General features: G+C 40.6%; 1 protein-coding gene and 1 long non-coding RNA gene across 7 annotated transcripts in view; one reads left to right on the top strand and one right to left on the bottom strand.

Annotated features, from left to right (window-relative positions):
- Nucleotides 1-17837, top strand: part of PPIL6 (peptidylprolyl isomerase like 6) — a 33096-nt gene that overhangs the window by 2743 nt on the left and 12516 nt on the right. For 2 of the 6 annotated variants that reach the window (XM_006729465.3, XM_031023905.2), the window contains exons 2-6: nucleotides 989-1084; nucleotides 4121-4309; nucleotides 7628-7690; nucleotides 7816-7963; nucleotides 13078-13134. In XM_006729465.3, coding sequence (XP_006729528.1) covers nucleotides 989-1084; nucleotides 4121-4309; nucleotides 7628-7690; nucleotides 7816-7963; nucleotides 13078-13134 — 553 coding nt within the window. Of the gene's footprint in view, nucleotides 1-988; nucleotides 1085-4120; nucleotides 4310-7627; nucleotides 7691-7815; nucleotides 7964-13077; nucleotides 13135-13843; nucleotides 16648-17837 lie in introns of those variants that run through there. The other 4 variants (XM_081828789.1, XM_081828790.1, XM_081828788.1 and 1 more) reach the window with 4 other exon arrangements.
- LOC115939549 (uncharacterized) overlaps nucleotides 7960-17837 on the bottom strand; it is a 28057-nt gene continuing 18179 nt past the window's right edge. The window contains exon 5 of the long non-coding RNA XR_004074342.2: nucleotides 7960-12393. This is a non-coding gene — a long non-coding RNA (uncharacterized LOC115939549). The remainder of the gene's footprint in view (nucleotides 12394-17837) is intronic.

Genomic DNA, 17837 nt, shown 5'->3' with positions numbered 1-17837 from the left:
AGGCCACAGTCAGACCACTAAGCAGCATCCTTAGTGGAGAAGGTGCCCACTGCAGCAGCCTGCTGTCACTGTTCCTTGTGGGACAGATCTCCTCCTCTGCCCTGCTCAGAAATGTGAGGCCTCTTAGGGCCTCCTCTGCCTTCTCTCGCTTGACCAGGAGGCAAAATGCAACATACCAGGAAGCAAAACTTTGTTTTTTTGACAGGAATTGTTAACCAGTAAGAATTTTCTCTGATTTGTATAGACAAAATAATGTATGTTACACCAAAACATGCTCAGTATCTAAGCCTAAACATATTTATTTCACTTCTTCCCAAGGGGTGTAACCACAGCAATATCCTTTTGGTCATTCTCCACATATCGATAAATTAAAATAATAACATTTATTTTAGTTTAAAGTTATCTGTAGAGGGAGGGGGATGGGTTAAACAGGGGCTGGGGATTAAGGAGGTCACTTGTCCTGATGAGTACCAGGTGATGTATGGAATTGTTGAATCACTATATTGTACACCTGAAACTGATAAAACACTAGTTAAAATAAAGTAACATCTTCTTTTCATTAAAAAAAGTATCTGTAGATCCCCTAAAGTTTAGTAAGAGCTTAATTTAGGGAAAAACTGGTCCTAAAAGAACATGGCAAATCAAAATTTATTTGTTCATTTCCTCATTCATTTGCTATGTGTGGATGGTCCACTACGTGCCAGATGTTGAGGCTAGTGGGAGTACAGGAAAACTAGGATATAGTCTTGGCCCTCAAGGAGCTTATACTCTAGAAATGAGAGACCAAATAAGCCAGAGCCCCAGGATGAGCTGGGGAGTGAATTAATGGAGGTAAGCACAGGGGCCTCTGGGGGCATCTAAGCCAGATTGTGTGGCCTGGGTATGCACTGTATAAAACCTCCTGAAGCCCCCATAAAAATTGGGGGAAATGATTTCTACCTTAAAAGAGAACTTACTCTAAAATAATTATTTCTATTTTGAAACCTAGACTCTGAAGAGTAATTATCCATCCAAATTTGAAGATCCTATAGTAGTTCCTCTTCAAGAATTTGCATGGGATCAATATCTACAGGAGAAAAAACGGGTAAAGAATATTTGGGGTATGGGCAATGAACAGAGTTTTGCCTCAGTTATTCATCTATGCATTGTTTTGGAAAAACTGGAGCAGTGATTTTAGAGCAACTTGATTTGATTTCTCTAAATTATATACTTTTCCTAAATCATTTCAATCATTTTACCAGGCTGATTTTAAGAAAAAGTAAAATATTTACAGGATTTTCTTTTGGAAGACATGTGATAAAGGTAAGTTTTAGACTCTCAATGCTGCTATGTACCCCAGCTGATGGTTAGCCCGCTCTCCCTGCACACTGCTTACTCACACTTCCTGTGACACCTTGGCACTCGTGGTCCTTACTTTGGAAGGTCTTGGTGGTCTACAGCACAGACACAGTGTGGGGCTTGTGCGGGGCAGGGGAGGGGGGGAGCTTGTGGCCTATGGAGCTCTGATGACAGGCACCAAGTTCCCACAGGGCAGCCCTGTCCTAACTAAAGCTTCCTCTCTGCCTTCTCCCCACTAACAGCACCCTTGGAGAACCCCAGGCCCCAGGGCTAGCAGAGCCTGCCTAAGGAGGGCAGATAGGTTTCCTCTCGGGTACCAACCCTGATCATTTGGTAATTCTGCCTAGAACATGTGATACAAAGAGTTCTAAGGTGGCATCCTGGCCCAGCCGTACCTCCTGTTGGGGTGAGGTGGGAATGGGGTACACTTCCTGCTTGCCATCCCTGGCCCAGAGCCGTGAAGTCCCAGTCCTGGTTTCCCTGCCCCACCCTATCTCCCCAGTGGCTGATGAAATCCCATGTCCCCTGACCAGAGCAGTGGTTGCACGAGGACGTCCTGTGACCCTGTGGTTATCCTACAGTGTTGCTGTACGGTCTCATGGCACTGTGCACTCACGTGAGTGCTGCAGGACGGAGGCCACAATGCATTTTTTAAGTCTTACCATTTTCAGAGCCATGATACATTCTCATTGGAATTCAGATAGAACAGCAGCAAACATCTACACACAGTGCTTATTATATGCCAGATGCTATTCTCTTGACTTATGTATATATGAACTCCAATCCTTACAACAACTGGGGTGACCAGTGGTCCTGCTTTGCCTAGTTCAGAGGGCTTTCCTGGGAGCAGGAATTTCAAAGCTAAAGCTGGGACAGTCCTAGACAAACTGGGACAGCTAGCTGGTCAAGACAGTTGGTTACCTTAACAAAAATATGTTTAATTTTTTTTTTTATCACCAAACTACTTACACTGCCTACCAGTCTCATACTGTCCACCTACAGGAGAGCCATGATCTCGTGCTTTGTGGTCTGCACCCATTCCTTTTACAGATTCCCACTGGATTCTTAAAGACTGCTGTGGATTCCATTCCGCAGTTTCCAGCCACTTCAGCCTGGGTTTACTGACCTTGGGATGTTTTGTGTTCTCTTCCTTCTGCTTTTCTCATGGGGCCTGAATGAGGCTTTCTAGGTAATCACTGCTGCTTCTTTCCACCTACTCTTTATTTCCTATCCTTCCTTTCTTCCTTTTCTCACCCTCATCTCTTGGACACTTGTCACTTTATCCTTTTCTTGTTTCAGGCCAGTTTTCGGCCTTCCTCAATGTAAGCATTGTGCCTTGTGTCATATGTAGTGCTCTTAGCACATCTGAGGTTAGGTGTGCGCTGGCCTTATGTTTCAGCAGAATGTAATGCCTCCCCTGAGTGGTGGCTTCTGGGCCTTTGGAAAAGCTTTTCTCTTCCCTCCAAAGAAGGCAGCATCTTATGTCTCAGTGCTGGAAAGCCCCAGAAACCACTGGGTCCAGGACACTATCTTAAGCGTGAGAGGAAGCCTCCTCATGCACAGACGACACACAAAGATGAGGCATCTACATCATCAGCCTCCGAGTAAAGTGTACCTTCTACTGCATTTCTCCCACCAGGCTAAATAAATATCCACATTAGCCATACCCGGGCTAAATAAATATCCCTTTTTAAAGTTTTGCATTCTATAAAATGTGATAACACCGATAAATCTAAACCGTTTAGGGACTATTGACCCACAGGCTTTATCAGTGATTTATAGTTCAGCCTCAAGAAGTTTATTCTTTTCCTCAAACTAGGTTTTAATATGGGTGTTGGAATGGGATATGAAATCTGGGAGAAGAGCGGGGAGTGCAGCAAATTGGCAAGCTGAAGGCAAACTGTTCCCCAAACCAGCATTTCCCCAAGTGTGGTCTCCAGACCAGCAACGTCAGCATCTCCTGGGATGTTGTTAGACATGCAAATTCTCAGGCCCCATTCCGGAATCAGAATCAGAAACTCGGGTGGGGCTCAGGAATCTGTAATTCTGCTTGCCTGCTAAAATTTGAGAACAGCTGTCCCAAATTATTCATACTTTTGCCAGGACTGGCACTGGCTCATAATAAACCAGATCTATCTTCTGAGGGGCCATTACTCATGGTCACACACTGGAATTCAGGAGGTTGACTGTTAGTGTTTGGATAAACACACAAATGCACTTCATTTTAAGGGGCTTAGACTTGGAAGTGTTGACAAAGGTGAGTTCTCTCCCTCCTTACACCTGGGGTCCACCAGAAGTCCCTGCTGGCCCCCAGGAGGCATTTCCTTTCCCTGACCCCACTCCCTCAAAAAAGCATTCTTTCCATCCTTGGCACTGAAAACCAGGTATTACTCAGAATCCTTACCCTTTCCAAGTATACACACAGTAAACTGTATTTCAGAAATGAAGCCAGAGACTACATTTTGTTTTCAAGTTAACATAACACGTATGCTATGCATACAGATTTTTATTACCAGATCACTGTCTACTTTCAATGACTGTACCATTTTTAGTATTTACTTTTAGGTCATTCTTTGCTTTCAGTGATATCAGATTCTTAAAAATGTTCTTAAATTCTATTTGAGAGCAAAATTCGAAAATATAGCCAAAAAAAAAATCCCTTTTTTTAAAGATTCAGTTAGAGTCTATCCCAGTTGGGCTCTGGCTTGTGGGTTTATAGCAAGGTTGGTTCCCTGCCCCCCCAATACAGTTTTTTTTTTTTTTTAATCCTTTTCCTTTATAGGAACTCAAGAATGAAATCTGGGAATATTCTTCCTACGTGATGTGTTTTGTTAACGATCAGCTCCTGGGTGATGCATTTGATCTTCAGAAATGGGCTCACAAGATGTGGGATGTAGTTGATTTTAAGCCCCCTGAACTTTATGAGGCACTTACTGTGGATTATTCTGCTAAATTCTTAACAGACACCAAGGCAAGTTACACTAATTTTTAAAGAAAAATAGTGGAATCTTTGATCATTTATATTGATTCAGCATAAATAACTGATATCCTAACAAAGGAATATAAACGTTTAAGAGTAGGTTTTAAGTTCTCAGTGGCCTATAATCCAGTTGCAAAGGATTATATATAATGTTGCAGGATTTGGCTCAACAGTTTGCAAAGCAAGCATACCTCACAGCAGGCCGACTGCACAGGGGGAGAGCATCCCTGTTCAAACATTTCTACTCCCCATTAGAGATTTATATGCATTAATTATCCATTTTAAAACATAAAGAGCTCCCCCCCCCGCTTCAGAGAAGTTCGAGCCTATCATCCATTCACCCTTAGTATGAAAAATTTTAATTAGACTGTCTAACACCTAAGTGAGAGGTACTGCACTAAGAGAATGAAAAATTTGAGAAGAAAAGTGACATTTTAAAGATTTTATTTGAGAGAGAGAGAAAGAGCACAAGTGGGGGGTGAGGAGGGGCAGAGGGAGAGGGAGAAGCATACTTCCCACTAAGCAGGGAGCCCGGTGCGGGGCTCGATCCCAGGACCCCGGGATCATGACCTGAGCCGAAGGCAGATGCTTAACCGACTGAGCCACCCAGGCACCCCAAAAGGTGACATTTTAAAGCATGACACATAGTTGGCAAGAGCAGGACCAGACAAGCTAAGGCCCTGGGGAGGTTTCCAATAGACAGTCATGAAGCGTGAAGTCCAGGAGAGTGAGAGACAGACATCAGGGTGGAATGGCAATAGAGGTAAAAGTACTTTGTAATTTTGCTCAGAAGCTTGTTATAGCCACAAGAACCATATGCTGAAAATCATTTCCTGCTTATGGTGGCCTGTGCAGGAATTTGAGCTGTAAAAAGGCAAAGACCTTTGTTTCCTTCATCCTCATTTAACTGTTAACTGCCTTGAACACAATCTGAAACATAGCATGACTCAGTGAATGTCTGGTTGAATAAACAATGCACTTGGAAAATACTAGAAACTCTGGGGTATGGGGAGGAATGTAATGTTCACAGCAGTTAATTCCCAAAAGGACAAGGGTCTAAAAGTGCATGGGGTATTCAGGGAAGGGAAGGGACATCAAAGAGGCCAGAATTAATAGGAAATGAGCCTGGGAAAATGAGTATCAGTCACCAACCATACCAAGCTACTTAAGGACAAAAGGGATGCATTGAAAGGATATTGGTAACCTCACAATTGACAGGAAAGCTGGAGAACCAGGTTTTGGAAAGCAGGTGGGAACCAAGGGAGGCCTGTCAGCAGGAAAACGTGGCTAGAGTCACGTCCCGGAAATGTGCAGCTAGGATGCTACCATGGGGGCCCACTGGCCCTGGGTTCACATTGCCACCTTCACTGAGAATTCCTTCTCAACTGGTGTCTTTGCATCATTCCCTGGACATCCAAGGCCCCAGGCAGGAGCACCTGACTAATCCAGCCCAAATCATATCCCCACACCCTCGCTCTCACAGAGTGGGGGGAGGGAGAATCTGGCCCCTTTAGTGTCTTTAGAGGGTGGTGGGTCCCGTAGAGAGTTCCCCAAAGGGAAACATCCCCAGGTGTTAAAGAGGGGGAGAAAAAAAAAATCCACTAAAGAAAGGTTGAACTTAGTCCATTCTGAACTCCATTCTGAACTAAGGAGTTAGCTTTTTTTCTAGAAGGAAGCTGAGCCAACAGAACTTTTCATAAAGAGTATGACATAATCTTTGCTTTTTTGGAAAAAGTTTTAGGGCTGTGCAAAAACAGGGTGGAGTAGGGAGACCTTGGTGGCAGGGTGACCACTTGGAACACTGCTATAGTAGTGTGGTCTAGAGATGATGACAGCCTGAATTCATGGCAGTGAGGAGGGGGGACCTGGATTCCAGAGAAAATCCTTAAATTTTTTTGTGCAGAGGCTAGATTTTTCTTGCTGCAGGGACTTGTTTACTTCTGGGTTGCAATGATATACAAGATAATTATGTTTGCATGTTTGGCTGCTAGGTGACATTACCTTGTGTTGTGCTTATTTGCTCTTTCATTAGAATTGTCCCAATTATCTACTCTTGACAACTGCATAAAGATAATATATTGACACAGAGGGAAGTTTAATGATGCCCGAATGGACTTACCCATTTCATAAATTAATCGTGATTTCCAGTATATCCTCTTTTTCCACCCAAGCCTGTTGTTTATTATATTATGCCTCTTATAATAAAGTTATACTATTCTTTTATAATTCAGAACTTGTAGTACAGAAGCTGAGAGGCACAAAAAAGTTAATCATAATTACTATGGACATAATACTTCCTGGATGCCAGATAACACAATATTATTACAGTCTCTTACTTAAAAAAAAAAAAGGCTTAAGTGACATAAAGTAGTGACAGTGATACCGTAAAAGTGATTTCATTTATGTTTCCTAGATTCTTAAGAAATAGGGCAGGGCAAGTTATGTAGCTTGTTAAATCAGGTGGCACCTTTATGTATAAGAATGGTGCCCAAGATTTGAAATGTATCCCATCAGGTGCACTCTGCTCCCTAAATGAATGCTACTGTGATGGAGACTGTGTTTTCATTTTGGATGCCTCTTTGTAGAGCTAGACGAGATCACACAAATGTTAGCTGTCTCTATCAGAAAGGATGCCAAATGAGCATGACTGAAATAACACGAAAGCACAGCATATTCTCTTCCCTTCCCCTGGTCCCATACCTCCTATGGGTATGGTGTCGTCGTTTTCCCACTCAGAAAGGACGTGACCTGGCTCTGGGTAGCTAATTGGTGCTCTCTCTCAAAATCGAGAATATATGGTAACCAAATCCATAGCACTCATGCTGGATGTTTCCCAAAATTACTCAGGACAGAAAATTCTGTCCTTTTTCCCAAAGGGACCAACTAGTGTTCCTTTCCACACCTAGCTTGCAATGTAGGGGATATCTAGGCCATGTGTTCTCTGTCTGGTGTGTAGGTTAAAATTATTCAAAGCTTCACTACTAAAGGGTTTTATTTATTTATTTTTTTTAGATTTTATTTATTTATTTGACAGAGAGAGACACAGCAAGAGAGGGAACACAAGCAGGGGGAGCGGGAGAGGGAGAAGCAGGCTTCCCGCTGAGCAGGGAGCCCGATGTGGGGCTCGATCCCAGGACCCTGGGATTATGACCTGAGCTGAAGGCAGATGCTTAACCGACTGAGCCACCCAGGTGTCCTTGCTTTTGAAATCTTATCACTGAAAACATTATTCTGTGGTATTTTTGGTCATTTCTAAAACTTTCTTCCAGACACTGACCTGCATTATCTTTTTCTCCCTAATTTTAATAGCATGCTTTTGTGTTCTTGGACATTTCTGTTGATTTTTATCCAATTGGAAGACTGGTTTTTGAGGTAAAAGGCTTTTTGTTCTTATTTATTTTTGTTATTTTTTTAATAAGTGGGAGGTAGAAGTAGGAATCTATAACTGTCAAAATATTAAATATTTAATCTTTGAAACCTTTTATTTTTATTTGTAGCTATACTGTGATGCATGTCCCAAAACATGTAGAAACTTTCAGATGTTGTGCACAGGAAAAGCAGGGTATTCTCAAAGTGGCATCAGGCTACATTACGTAGGTTCAATTTTTCATCGAGTAGTACCAAATGGTTGGATACAAGGAGGAGGTAAGTTTAAAATCTTAAATGCAACTTAATTGTGATGTCAAATCAGAATGTCCAGAATTTTATCTTTGTGAAATGCATATAGAATTAGATATATTTATATTAGATATTATATATATATTGAAAGGATATTTTATATGGCCAAATGATTAAGATATTCATACTTTTTAAAAATGTCATAAATTTTGAAATAAACAAATTTAAAGTTTTGTTACCCAGAATATTACAAATTAAAAAGTGATATAAGATAGGAAGATACCATTTTTTATATCAAAATATAATTTTAAATGTTCATCTAAATAGTGGACGCCTAGATGGCTCAGTTGGTTGAGCATCCAACTCTTGATTTCGGTTCAGGTTATGATCTCAGGGTTGTGAGATGGAGCCCCTGAGTCATTGAGCCCCTCATCAGGCTCCATGCCCAGGGTGGAGCCTGCTGAAGATTCTCTCTCTTCCCCACCTCTCTAAAAAAAAAAAAGCTCATCTAAATAAATAGCACCTAGAAAATACAGTGCTTTTAAGAGACATTCTAAAGCTAGGAATTTGAAAACAACTTATTTCTCACCAAAGATGTTACATTGTTACAGTGTAAAAGTAAGAGCTAAAGCATTTTGTTCTCCATTTTCGCTATCTTTTCAGGTCAGTCCTTTGACTTCACACAGAGTAGGTCTCTGACTAACAGCACAAAATTAAATTTTGAAGGCCTTTTGGGAGGTATCCCATAGGGAACAATCAGGCAGCAATTTAAAAATAATTGGCTAAGAGTGTAAGGAGATTTGCTTGAACTTGATGAAATATGCAGAGGCTTAAATTAATAATGCTTAATTATTTTTCTACAATCTGGAACATTCTGAGGCTGATGAGAAAAATGTAGTTTAATCCAGGCATTTGTATGAAAATCAACTATTTTTCCCTCAGTTTCTCCAAAAATGAGATATCACCCATAGTGTTACCTAACCTCATTATTTTCCCATTTCATATACATATATGGTATGTCTTCCTACGGCAATAAACATAAACATGTACAATTTTTAGGGTCTGCCTAGTTTTTCATATATTGCTATACCAATTTACAGTTGGCCCTTGAACAATAAGGAGTTTGAACTGTGGGGGTCCACTGATTTTTTACAATACAGTACTGTAAATGTATTTTCTCTTCCTTATGATTTTCTTTTTCTTTTATTTATTTATTTATTTTTATTTGAGAGAGAGAGAGAGTGAGATAGAGAGCATGGGCAGGGGGAAAGGTAGAGAGAGAAGCAGGCTCTCTGCTGAGCAGCAAGCGCAATGCGGGACTTGATCCCAAAACCCTGGGATCATGACCTGAGCCGAAGGCAGGCACTTAACCGACTGAGCCACCCAGGCACCCCTTTTTCTTTTAAAGATTTATTTATTTATTTGAGAGAGAGCGCGCGTGCACACACGCGGGGTAGGGGCAGAGGGAGAGGGGGAGAGAGTCTTAAGCAGACTGTGCTGAGCGCAGAGCCCCATGTGGGTCTCAATCTCATGACCCCGAGATCATGACCTAAACCAAAACCAAAAGTTGGATGCTTAACTAACTGTGCCACCCAGGCGCCCCTTCCCTATGATTTCCTTAATAACATTTTTTCTCCAGCTTCCTTTATTGTAAGAATACAGCATATAATACATGTAACATATAAAATATGCGTTAATTGACTGTTTATGTTACTAGTAAGGCTTCTGGTCAACTGTAGACTATTAATAGTTCAATTTGGGGGGAGTTAAAAGTTATACAGGGTTTTTCAGCTGTGCAAGGGGTTGGCACACCTAACCCCTGCATTGTTCAAAGGTCAACATAATTAATTCCCTACTGGTGAACATTTAGATTGTTTTCAAGTATTTGTTGGTATAAAACCATCCTCAAGGGGACTAGTATCAGGGTCTCCTGAAACTAAGTTCAGTGTTGACTATTATGTGCTGGGCTCTCAGATGCTATGTTCCTTTTTGTTTTATTTTTGGTTTTTGGTTAGAGGTACACCTCCCCTTCCCGAGCCCCAGAGCAAGATTTGGGAAAAGTATGTCATATTACTTGTTTGTTGACTTATTTGAAATAAAATTTCCAAATAGTAAAATGCACAGATCTTGGGTCATGATTTCAAATAATGAAGCAGCAATGTTAAGGACAGTTTGGGAAAAAAATGCTGATTACTAGATTCAAACCCAGCTGATGTATACCAGTTGTACCACTTAGTACGTAGGCACTTAGCATCTCTGAATCAGTTTCTCAATCCTAACATGGGGAAAATTATAATATCACAGGATGTGGCAAGGACTCAGGATTCAGTGACACGGTATATTGGAAGTACCAAGCTCTATGAATATTCTCCCTTCAGATGCCAGATTCGCACAGGGCTGTGGGGGGAATTTTGGAATATGGCTAATGTGGTTTTATGCTGTGCTTTAGGATGCCTCCCAACACTACTGGTTGCCCGATGGGACCAGCAGGGCCTATACGGTCTACCCTACCCCTAGCCTCACCTCATCCTCTGACAGCTACCCTTGCTCTGCTCCACACACTGGCCTCCTTGCTGTTTCCCAAGCACACAAAGCATACATGGGCTTGAGGTCTTTTGTTGTTTCCTCTGCCTGGGACACACCCTACCCAGCTATGCTTCAGAGATCCCCTTGCTTCAGCCTCTAATCTGTTTGGATTTTTGCCCAGAGTTCATCTCAGCAAGACTTACCTGACCATCCTATTTAAAACTGCCACTTTCCTATCCACGCAGGTCTCCTCACCCCTTTCCCTGCTGCTCTCCAACCCCTAATTTTTATTTTTAAAATATTTTATTTTTGGTTCATAGCACTTGTCATCACTGGACATACTATTACATATTTCCTAGAGAATTCGTTTAGTGTCTGTTTCTCTTCATTAGACTATAAATAAGTTCCATGAAGGTAGAGGATTTTATCTATTTTGTTCACTGTTATATCCCCGGGTTCCAGAGCAGTGCCTGGTATATAGTAAGGGCTTAAAAAATATTGTTGAAAGGATGAATGAATAAATGAACAGATAAACAGGAAACATACATTCTAAACATTTCTAAAGTACAAAATGAAAGAAGCTATCAAGAGCCACTTTGGTGGGATTCTCTGTCTGTGGCTCCCACAAGGCCTACTGCCTTCTGAAGGACCTCTTGAGAAAGAGTTTAATACATTTTGTCATCATCATCATCATCATCATCATCAATATAATGATGGTGAAGACGGTGGTAATGAGAAGATGCATTCCCTAAGCATGCAATGCTGCGTGACTATGGCCCCCCTGTGAATGAGCGTGGCGCTCTGCCCTGAGCTGCACCAAGTGCTGTCGGTAGAACGTGATTTTATTTAATCCTCAGAATTACCTGGGAGGCACTAAGCATTATTCCTGTCTATACAGATGAGGAAACAGGCTTGGAAAAGGTAACTAACATCAAGATTGAAATCAAAATTTGAACCATTACTCTGCATTGTAGAATTTGTCGTCAGAAGTACAGAAATAACATCAGATACGTAAGGCCGAATTCAAGTACTGATTGAAATGGTGTCAGTATAAAATATTTCCCTGGGAGAAAAATGAAGGGGGGAAATTGGAGGGGGAGATGAACCATGAGAGACTATGGACTCTGAGAAACAAACTGAGGGTTCTAGAGGGGAGGGGGGTGGGGGGATGGGTTAGCCTGGTGATGGGTATTAAAGAGGGCATGTTCTGCATGGAGCACTGGGTGTTATACGCAAACAATGAATCATGGAACACTACATCAAAAACTAATGATGTAATGTATGGTGATTAACATAACATAATAAAATAAAATTTAAAAAAATAATTTCCCCGGAGGATGTGAAACAAAGGGCAAGAGGAATGGTGGGTGTTGGAGAGACGGCAAAGGAGTATCACCGATGCTGAAGTGAGTCAGTAGGGGTGGTGAACCACAGGCCGATTTGTCTGAGCAAAGCCAACTCTAGGATCAGAAGGAATTGATGCTGGAGGACGTGTGACTTCCCCATTTCTGGAGTTAGCCTTCCGCCACTGCAGTGTGCCCCTGGGAGATGCTGAGGGCTCTGGGTGAGTCACGCGGGGAGTATCAGGCAGAGTAGGGTTGAAGACTTCAGGATTAATGATTAACTTCTGAACCAGTTTGTGAATGGAATTTAAATGCTACATGCCTGTCTTGAATAAATTCTCTCCACATGCTTGCTGTTGCATCTGATTTCTTTACAGTGCACTTTTATTACAGGTAACTCACTCACACTGAGTTAAAATGGCACAGTCTTTCAACAGAGCTGTATTGTACACTGTACTCAAGGAGGCTGAATGAGAGAGGAAAGGAAGTAAAGAGGTGCTGATGGGGAGGCCGGGGGCACAGAGCTGAGAGACCCTTATTTCCACCAGAGTCCGCTATTTCCAGTAGTCACCTTTGTTTCCCTTTCACCTGTGGATACAGAAAAAGTCGTTTGTGCATGGAGGATGTTTACTGTAGGAGCACTGCCTGAGCAAAAGTATGTGTATAATGCATATAATGCAAAATGGGACATGACAAATACTTTTTTTTTTTAATCTACCTCATTACATTATAAGGGATCTTCCTTTCCAAAATACTGGCTAAATAAATGAATTATCACTCTGGGGTTCCAAGGAATGAAAATTTGAACACTGATTCTTTTTAGAGCCATCTGTTTTTATCCCTCTTCTAAAAAGACCTCACTGTTCCTATTTCATTCTCTCAGTCTGGTCTTTCCATTTTCCTAAAAAGCAAGATGGACTATGGAATAACTTGTGAGGCAAGCCGAATTTATATGAACACACTTCCTTTAAATTATGACCACAATTATAATTTAATACTTCATCATTTCAAATGTTTTGCATTATAATTTTGCCTACTTCAAAGAGTTATCAGGGGAAAAAATGGGATCATGAATGTTAGAGTGCTTACAAAATACAAGTGAAATCATTATAGTAATATTTTCATGGTTTAGATTTTGAACAATTATGTATCATATAACTTACTCTAGTCATTGGTATAAGTGGAATCATAACTTAAAGCATTTTCCCCCGGCCATTACCATACTCTTTTTTAGTCTCAAAATTCTAATGTTTGTTTATTGTTATTTCTCAGATATAGTAGAAGGAAAAGGAGATGATGGAGAGTCGATTTATGGACCAACATTTGAAGGTATGTATCTTTAAATTCTGTCAGTCTATATCAGCTGATAATTCAAATCTAACAAGACTGGACAATTCACAACTCCAAATAAGATGGTGTTTGGGATAACACACTGAAAAGTGGGAGTTACAAATGGGATAGGGGGAAACACACCCCAGTCCAGTCCAGAACAGCTTTGTATACATATTTTTTCACTTGCCTAATTATATTATTCCTTTAGGCTAAATTTCTAGAATTATTATTGTAGGGTCAAAGGGAATTTATATATATATATATTTAAAGATTTTATTTATTTATTTGATAGAGAGATACACAGCAAGAGAGGGAACACAAGCAGGGGGAGTGGGAGAGGGAGAAGCAGGCTTCCTGCTGAGCAGGGAGCCTGATGCGGGGCTCGATCCCAGGAACCTGGGATCATGACCTGAGCCGAAGGCAGACGCTTAACGACTGAGCCACCCAGGTGCCCCGGGAATTTATATTTTTAAGGCTTGTAATTTGCCATGCTTGTACCCAGAATTTGGTACTTTGATAATCATCCCATTAAAACTGCTGTTGGGGATCCTGGGAAGATGAGGTCGTGGTGACGGCACAGTTTTTGAATCTTTTGAAATTCCAACATAAAAACAGACCGTATAAGTAGATAAAAAAACTAAAAACCCGTGGATGACATTTACAACAAAACTAGGTGACAAGGTATCTAAATGCTCAATTCAAACAGATGAGGACAAACTTCCTATAGCTATGAAATCTGCAAGATGTCAGCATCTGTGTGGGAAAAAACAGCACATCTGGTGGACTTGAGACTAGCAGAACCCCAAAATAGCCAACAGTGGGTGAGTGCAAGGGGGTCCCTGGTAAGGTCTGAGGCTGGAGCAGCCTAACCTCTCTGAACTCTTGAAACTGATCTGAAAGGGCGCTCTTCCAAGACAGGCCCACACAAGGAGGTGTTGCTGTGAATGGAATCAAAGTTATGCAGGATAGAAGGGCAACAGCGACAAAGAGGGAATGGGGACAGAGCCAGAAAGTCTCAGAAAGCAAGTTGCCATACTGTCGAACACTACATGAAAACAGCACAAGAGGGAGCTTTGTGAAGTCAGAAAAGCGACCTTCCTTCTAAAGCCACACCTCCTTCTAAACACCTAGGAAACCTAATTTTACATAAAAACAGGCAACAAAAAGTTTCATGGTTATTAGAAGAAGTAAAAGAGAATAAGGAGCAGAATAATATCACTACAGATCATGAAAGTACACTAGGAAAGACATGCTCACAAAACAGATCAAAACTACAAATTTCAGAGTGAGCCAGAAGACATTGAGAATATGATACAAGACAGGAAAGAACTCATAAGTCAGAATTAGAAAAACTTAGAGGTTACAGAACTAGGGAAGAATCAGCAGTAAAAGAACATTTCAGAAATAAACTAGAAGGAACATGGGTCAAATAAACACGACAGATATGTATGTCTTAAAAGAAGTAAAAGGTGGAAGGAGGGAATTTTTTAAAACCAAAAAGAAATGAAGAAAGATAAAAGGATTTATGAGAAAGTGACAAATAGCTAGAAAGAGAAGATCCAACATATGGATGGAAGGTTGTCCCTAAAGGATTAAATGAATGCTAGGGAATGGAGCAAATGCTAAGAACTAATATTGAAAAAACCTCCTGCGTTTAAAAAGGATTTGATGTTCTATTTTTGTTTTTCGTGGTGGTTACACAGCTACACACAACTGTCAAAATGCATCAAACTGAACATCTAAGATAAATGCATTTTATTGTATGTTTGTACCTCAAGTAAAAATATTGTATAAAAACTTGACATTACTTCTTGAAAGAGAACAGTGCCACCTGATAATATTAAACCAGAACAACCAACACTAAGACATATTTTAGTAAAATTTGGACAGTTAAGAAAAAGTAAAAATTCTTTGGGCAGGTAGGCAAAAAGAGCAAGTGATTTGTAAGGGAAAGAAAAGTAAGTTATCATCATATTCTTTGACATTATATTATTATGTCACGAGAAAATGGAGTAATACATTTAAGATGCTCAAGGAAAGGAATCATGAGCTAAGGATTTTATATTCAGCCAAACTGAATCTGAATTATAAAGGGCACACAGACTTTTCAATATGTAAAACTTTAGGGAATAATGTTGCCACAAGCCCTTCTTGATCCTGAGGAATCGACTGCAGAATGAGTTTCACACAAATTATAAGAGAGACCCTGACATAAGGATTGGTGATGAGCAGTAATCACATAGTGACTTGTGAAACTAAACTTTAATGAGGAATAAAGGGTGAGAGTATGATATGTAATGACTGTATCTTTAGCCTACCTACCTTTTTAAAACTGGAAAAAATGGGGAGAATGTATGCAAAAACTTTTAACTATTTTCAGTAATTATACTAGTGATGGTATTAATACTGTTATTTTGAGACTGTTGTATATGTAATGTGGAAAAAGTAAGTAATTATAGGATATCCTAAATTCATCGTTTTGTGTGTCCTTGAAAGAATCATGATTTTCAATGTGCAAGAAGGGAGATAAATATGCAATATAATAGAGGCTAATAAGTAAAATATTCTGTATTGGAAATATCAGTTTAAACTCACAAAGCGTATTTACCTATATAGCTCTATCCACTGACTTGGTCTACAAGGACCAACCTAGTAGCTTTACACACTCCTAGCATTTAGATTGGTGTTCTGAAGTGTCACTTCTCACTTAAAGAAACCAGAGCTCCCGGGAGAAATGGCAGGTTTCAGTTCCAGGACAGGAAATTACAAAATGAGCCTTGAACCTGCTGTTTAGTCATGCTATTATCAGATAGCAAGAAAGCTATTAAAGATTTACTAGGGTCATGTCAAAGGCCTTGGGAGACAACTTGAAGAGGCTCTCACTGGCCAAAGATTTGAACTTCAAAAAGAACAGTAATCGCAAATAACTGAAACCCAACAAGTATTTTAAATCCATGAGTTCATAATGACATCATATTATAAAATAAAGCCTAACAGCTTATCTTTGGGGGAATGATGGGAAACAAATTCATTATCTTAAAAATTGATAAATATAAGCAAAGAATCAAGCATTTATCTTGCCTTTCCTATATAAACTGTACTAAATTGTAGATAAAATTGCTACTTATAAAAGCATTCCAATAGATAGATGACAAGGAAATAAAAGAATTAGAATAGCACCATTTTGCTGCCCCAGTGAAATAATGGATCTATGCCTTTGCTGCATTGGTATCTGCCAACTTCACAAAAACAGGGACAACCAGACATTATGAGCCTTCTGTGGAGAGAATACACCACCAAAGGGACAGAACATGAGTCTGATTAAGCCTCTGGACCCAGCGGCCAATCTGCAGGAAATACAACCAGTTGTGATGTCATATGGTCTTAAAGATCTCTGCACTATGCAAAATCATGCATTAAAAACTACAGGACTTACGGCAAAAGTGCGGTACAAAAAAACCCTTTCTCAGTGACACATTAAAATATAGAGTAACCTGATAAAAACAGTAACAGTTTAACATGTATTTTATGGTCAAGAAACACAGAAATACTATACTAAATTTGGCACTCTACCTTGAAAGCTCCCTGACGTTTGAGGTGGTGGCATGGGAAGAGTTGCAGCTTGGGAGTGATTGTGAAGTGGTGGAAGGAGGGCTCTCTGAAATTGGAGGCAGGTTGTAACATCAGACGTGGGTGGATGTGGTGGATGTGGTGGATGTGGTGACCTGTGCCGGACGTCTGAGGTGTGTGTGTTCCTATGCAGCTCGGTTCAGCTGGGAGCCATTTTCTACATTTACCTGGTGTTTCTCCTAGACATTGCACATAAACACGGGCGAGCTTCATTATGCTCAGATGTTCCCAATATATCAATCAAGTTGAAACTAATTTGCCTTCTTAACACAAGTATTCTAGGCAAAAGGACAGGACAGAGAACACAGAAACATACTGAAATGCCCCATGCAGGTGCAATCAGCAAATTTCGGACTGGGAAAAATTCTAGAGGTTAAACAGTTCCGGTTTATTATAACAGATAAGAGTAAGTAGAGGGACAGAGGCAGACCTTGAAGATTAAGAGAGACTTAAAAGTCACAACAAGTCTTTTAAAATGGTAAAGACTGGGGCACCTGGGTGGCTCAGTCGGTTAAGCATCTGCCTTCGGCTCGGGTCATGATCCCGGGGCCACGGGATCGAGCCGCATCGGGCTCCTTGCTGAGCAGGGAATCTGCTTATCCCTCTCTCTCTCTCCCCCTCTGCCCCTCCCCCCTGCTCTCTCTCTCAAATAAATAAAATCTTTTAAAAAAAGGGAAAAAAATAAAATGGTAAAGACTAAACTATACTACCTAGTAACTACTGATAGCTGTGGACTAAGTACTAACACTATTGACCTGAAGCCTTATCAAAAACATAAACAGTTGATTAACACATATTTTGTAAGTTGTATGTATTATATACCATCTTCTTACAATGAAATAAGCTAAAGAAAATGTTAAGAAAATCATAAGGGGGCGCCTGGGTGGCTCAGTTGGTTAAGCGACTGCCTTCGGCTCAGGTCATGATCCTGGAGTCCCTGGATCGAGTCCCGCATCGGGCTCCCTGCTCAGCAGGGAGTCTGCTTCTCCCTCTGACCCTCCCCCCTCTCATGTGCTCTCTCTCATTCTCTCTCTCTCAAATAAATAAATAAAATCTTTAAAAAAAAAAAA

Source organism: Leptonychotes weddellii, chromosome 8, assembly GCF_054177405.1.
Source record: "Leptonychotes weddellii isolate Sample4059 chromosome 8, ASM5417740v2, whole genome shotgun sequence".
Classification (NCBI taxonomy): domain Eukaryota; kingdom Metazoa; phylum Chordata; class Mammalia; order Carnivora; family Phocidae; genus Leptonychotes; species Leptonychotes weddellii.
This window is presented reverse-complemented; position numbering and strand designations above follow the sequence as displayed.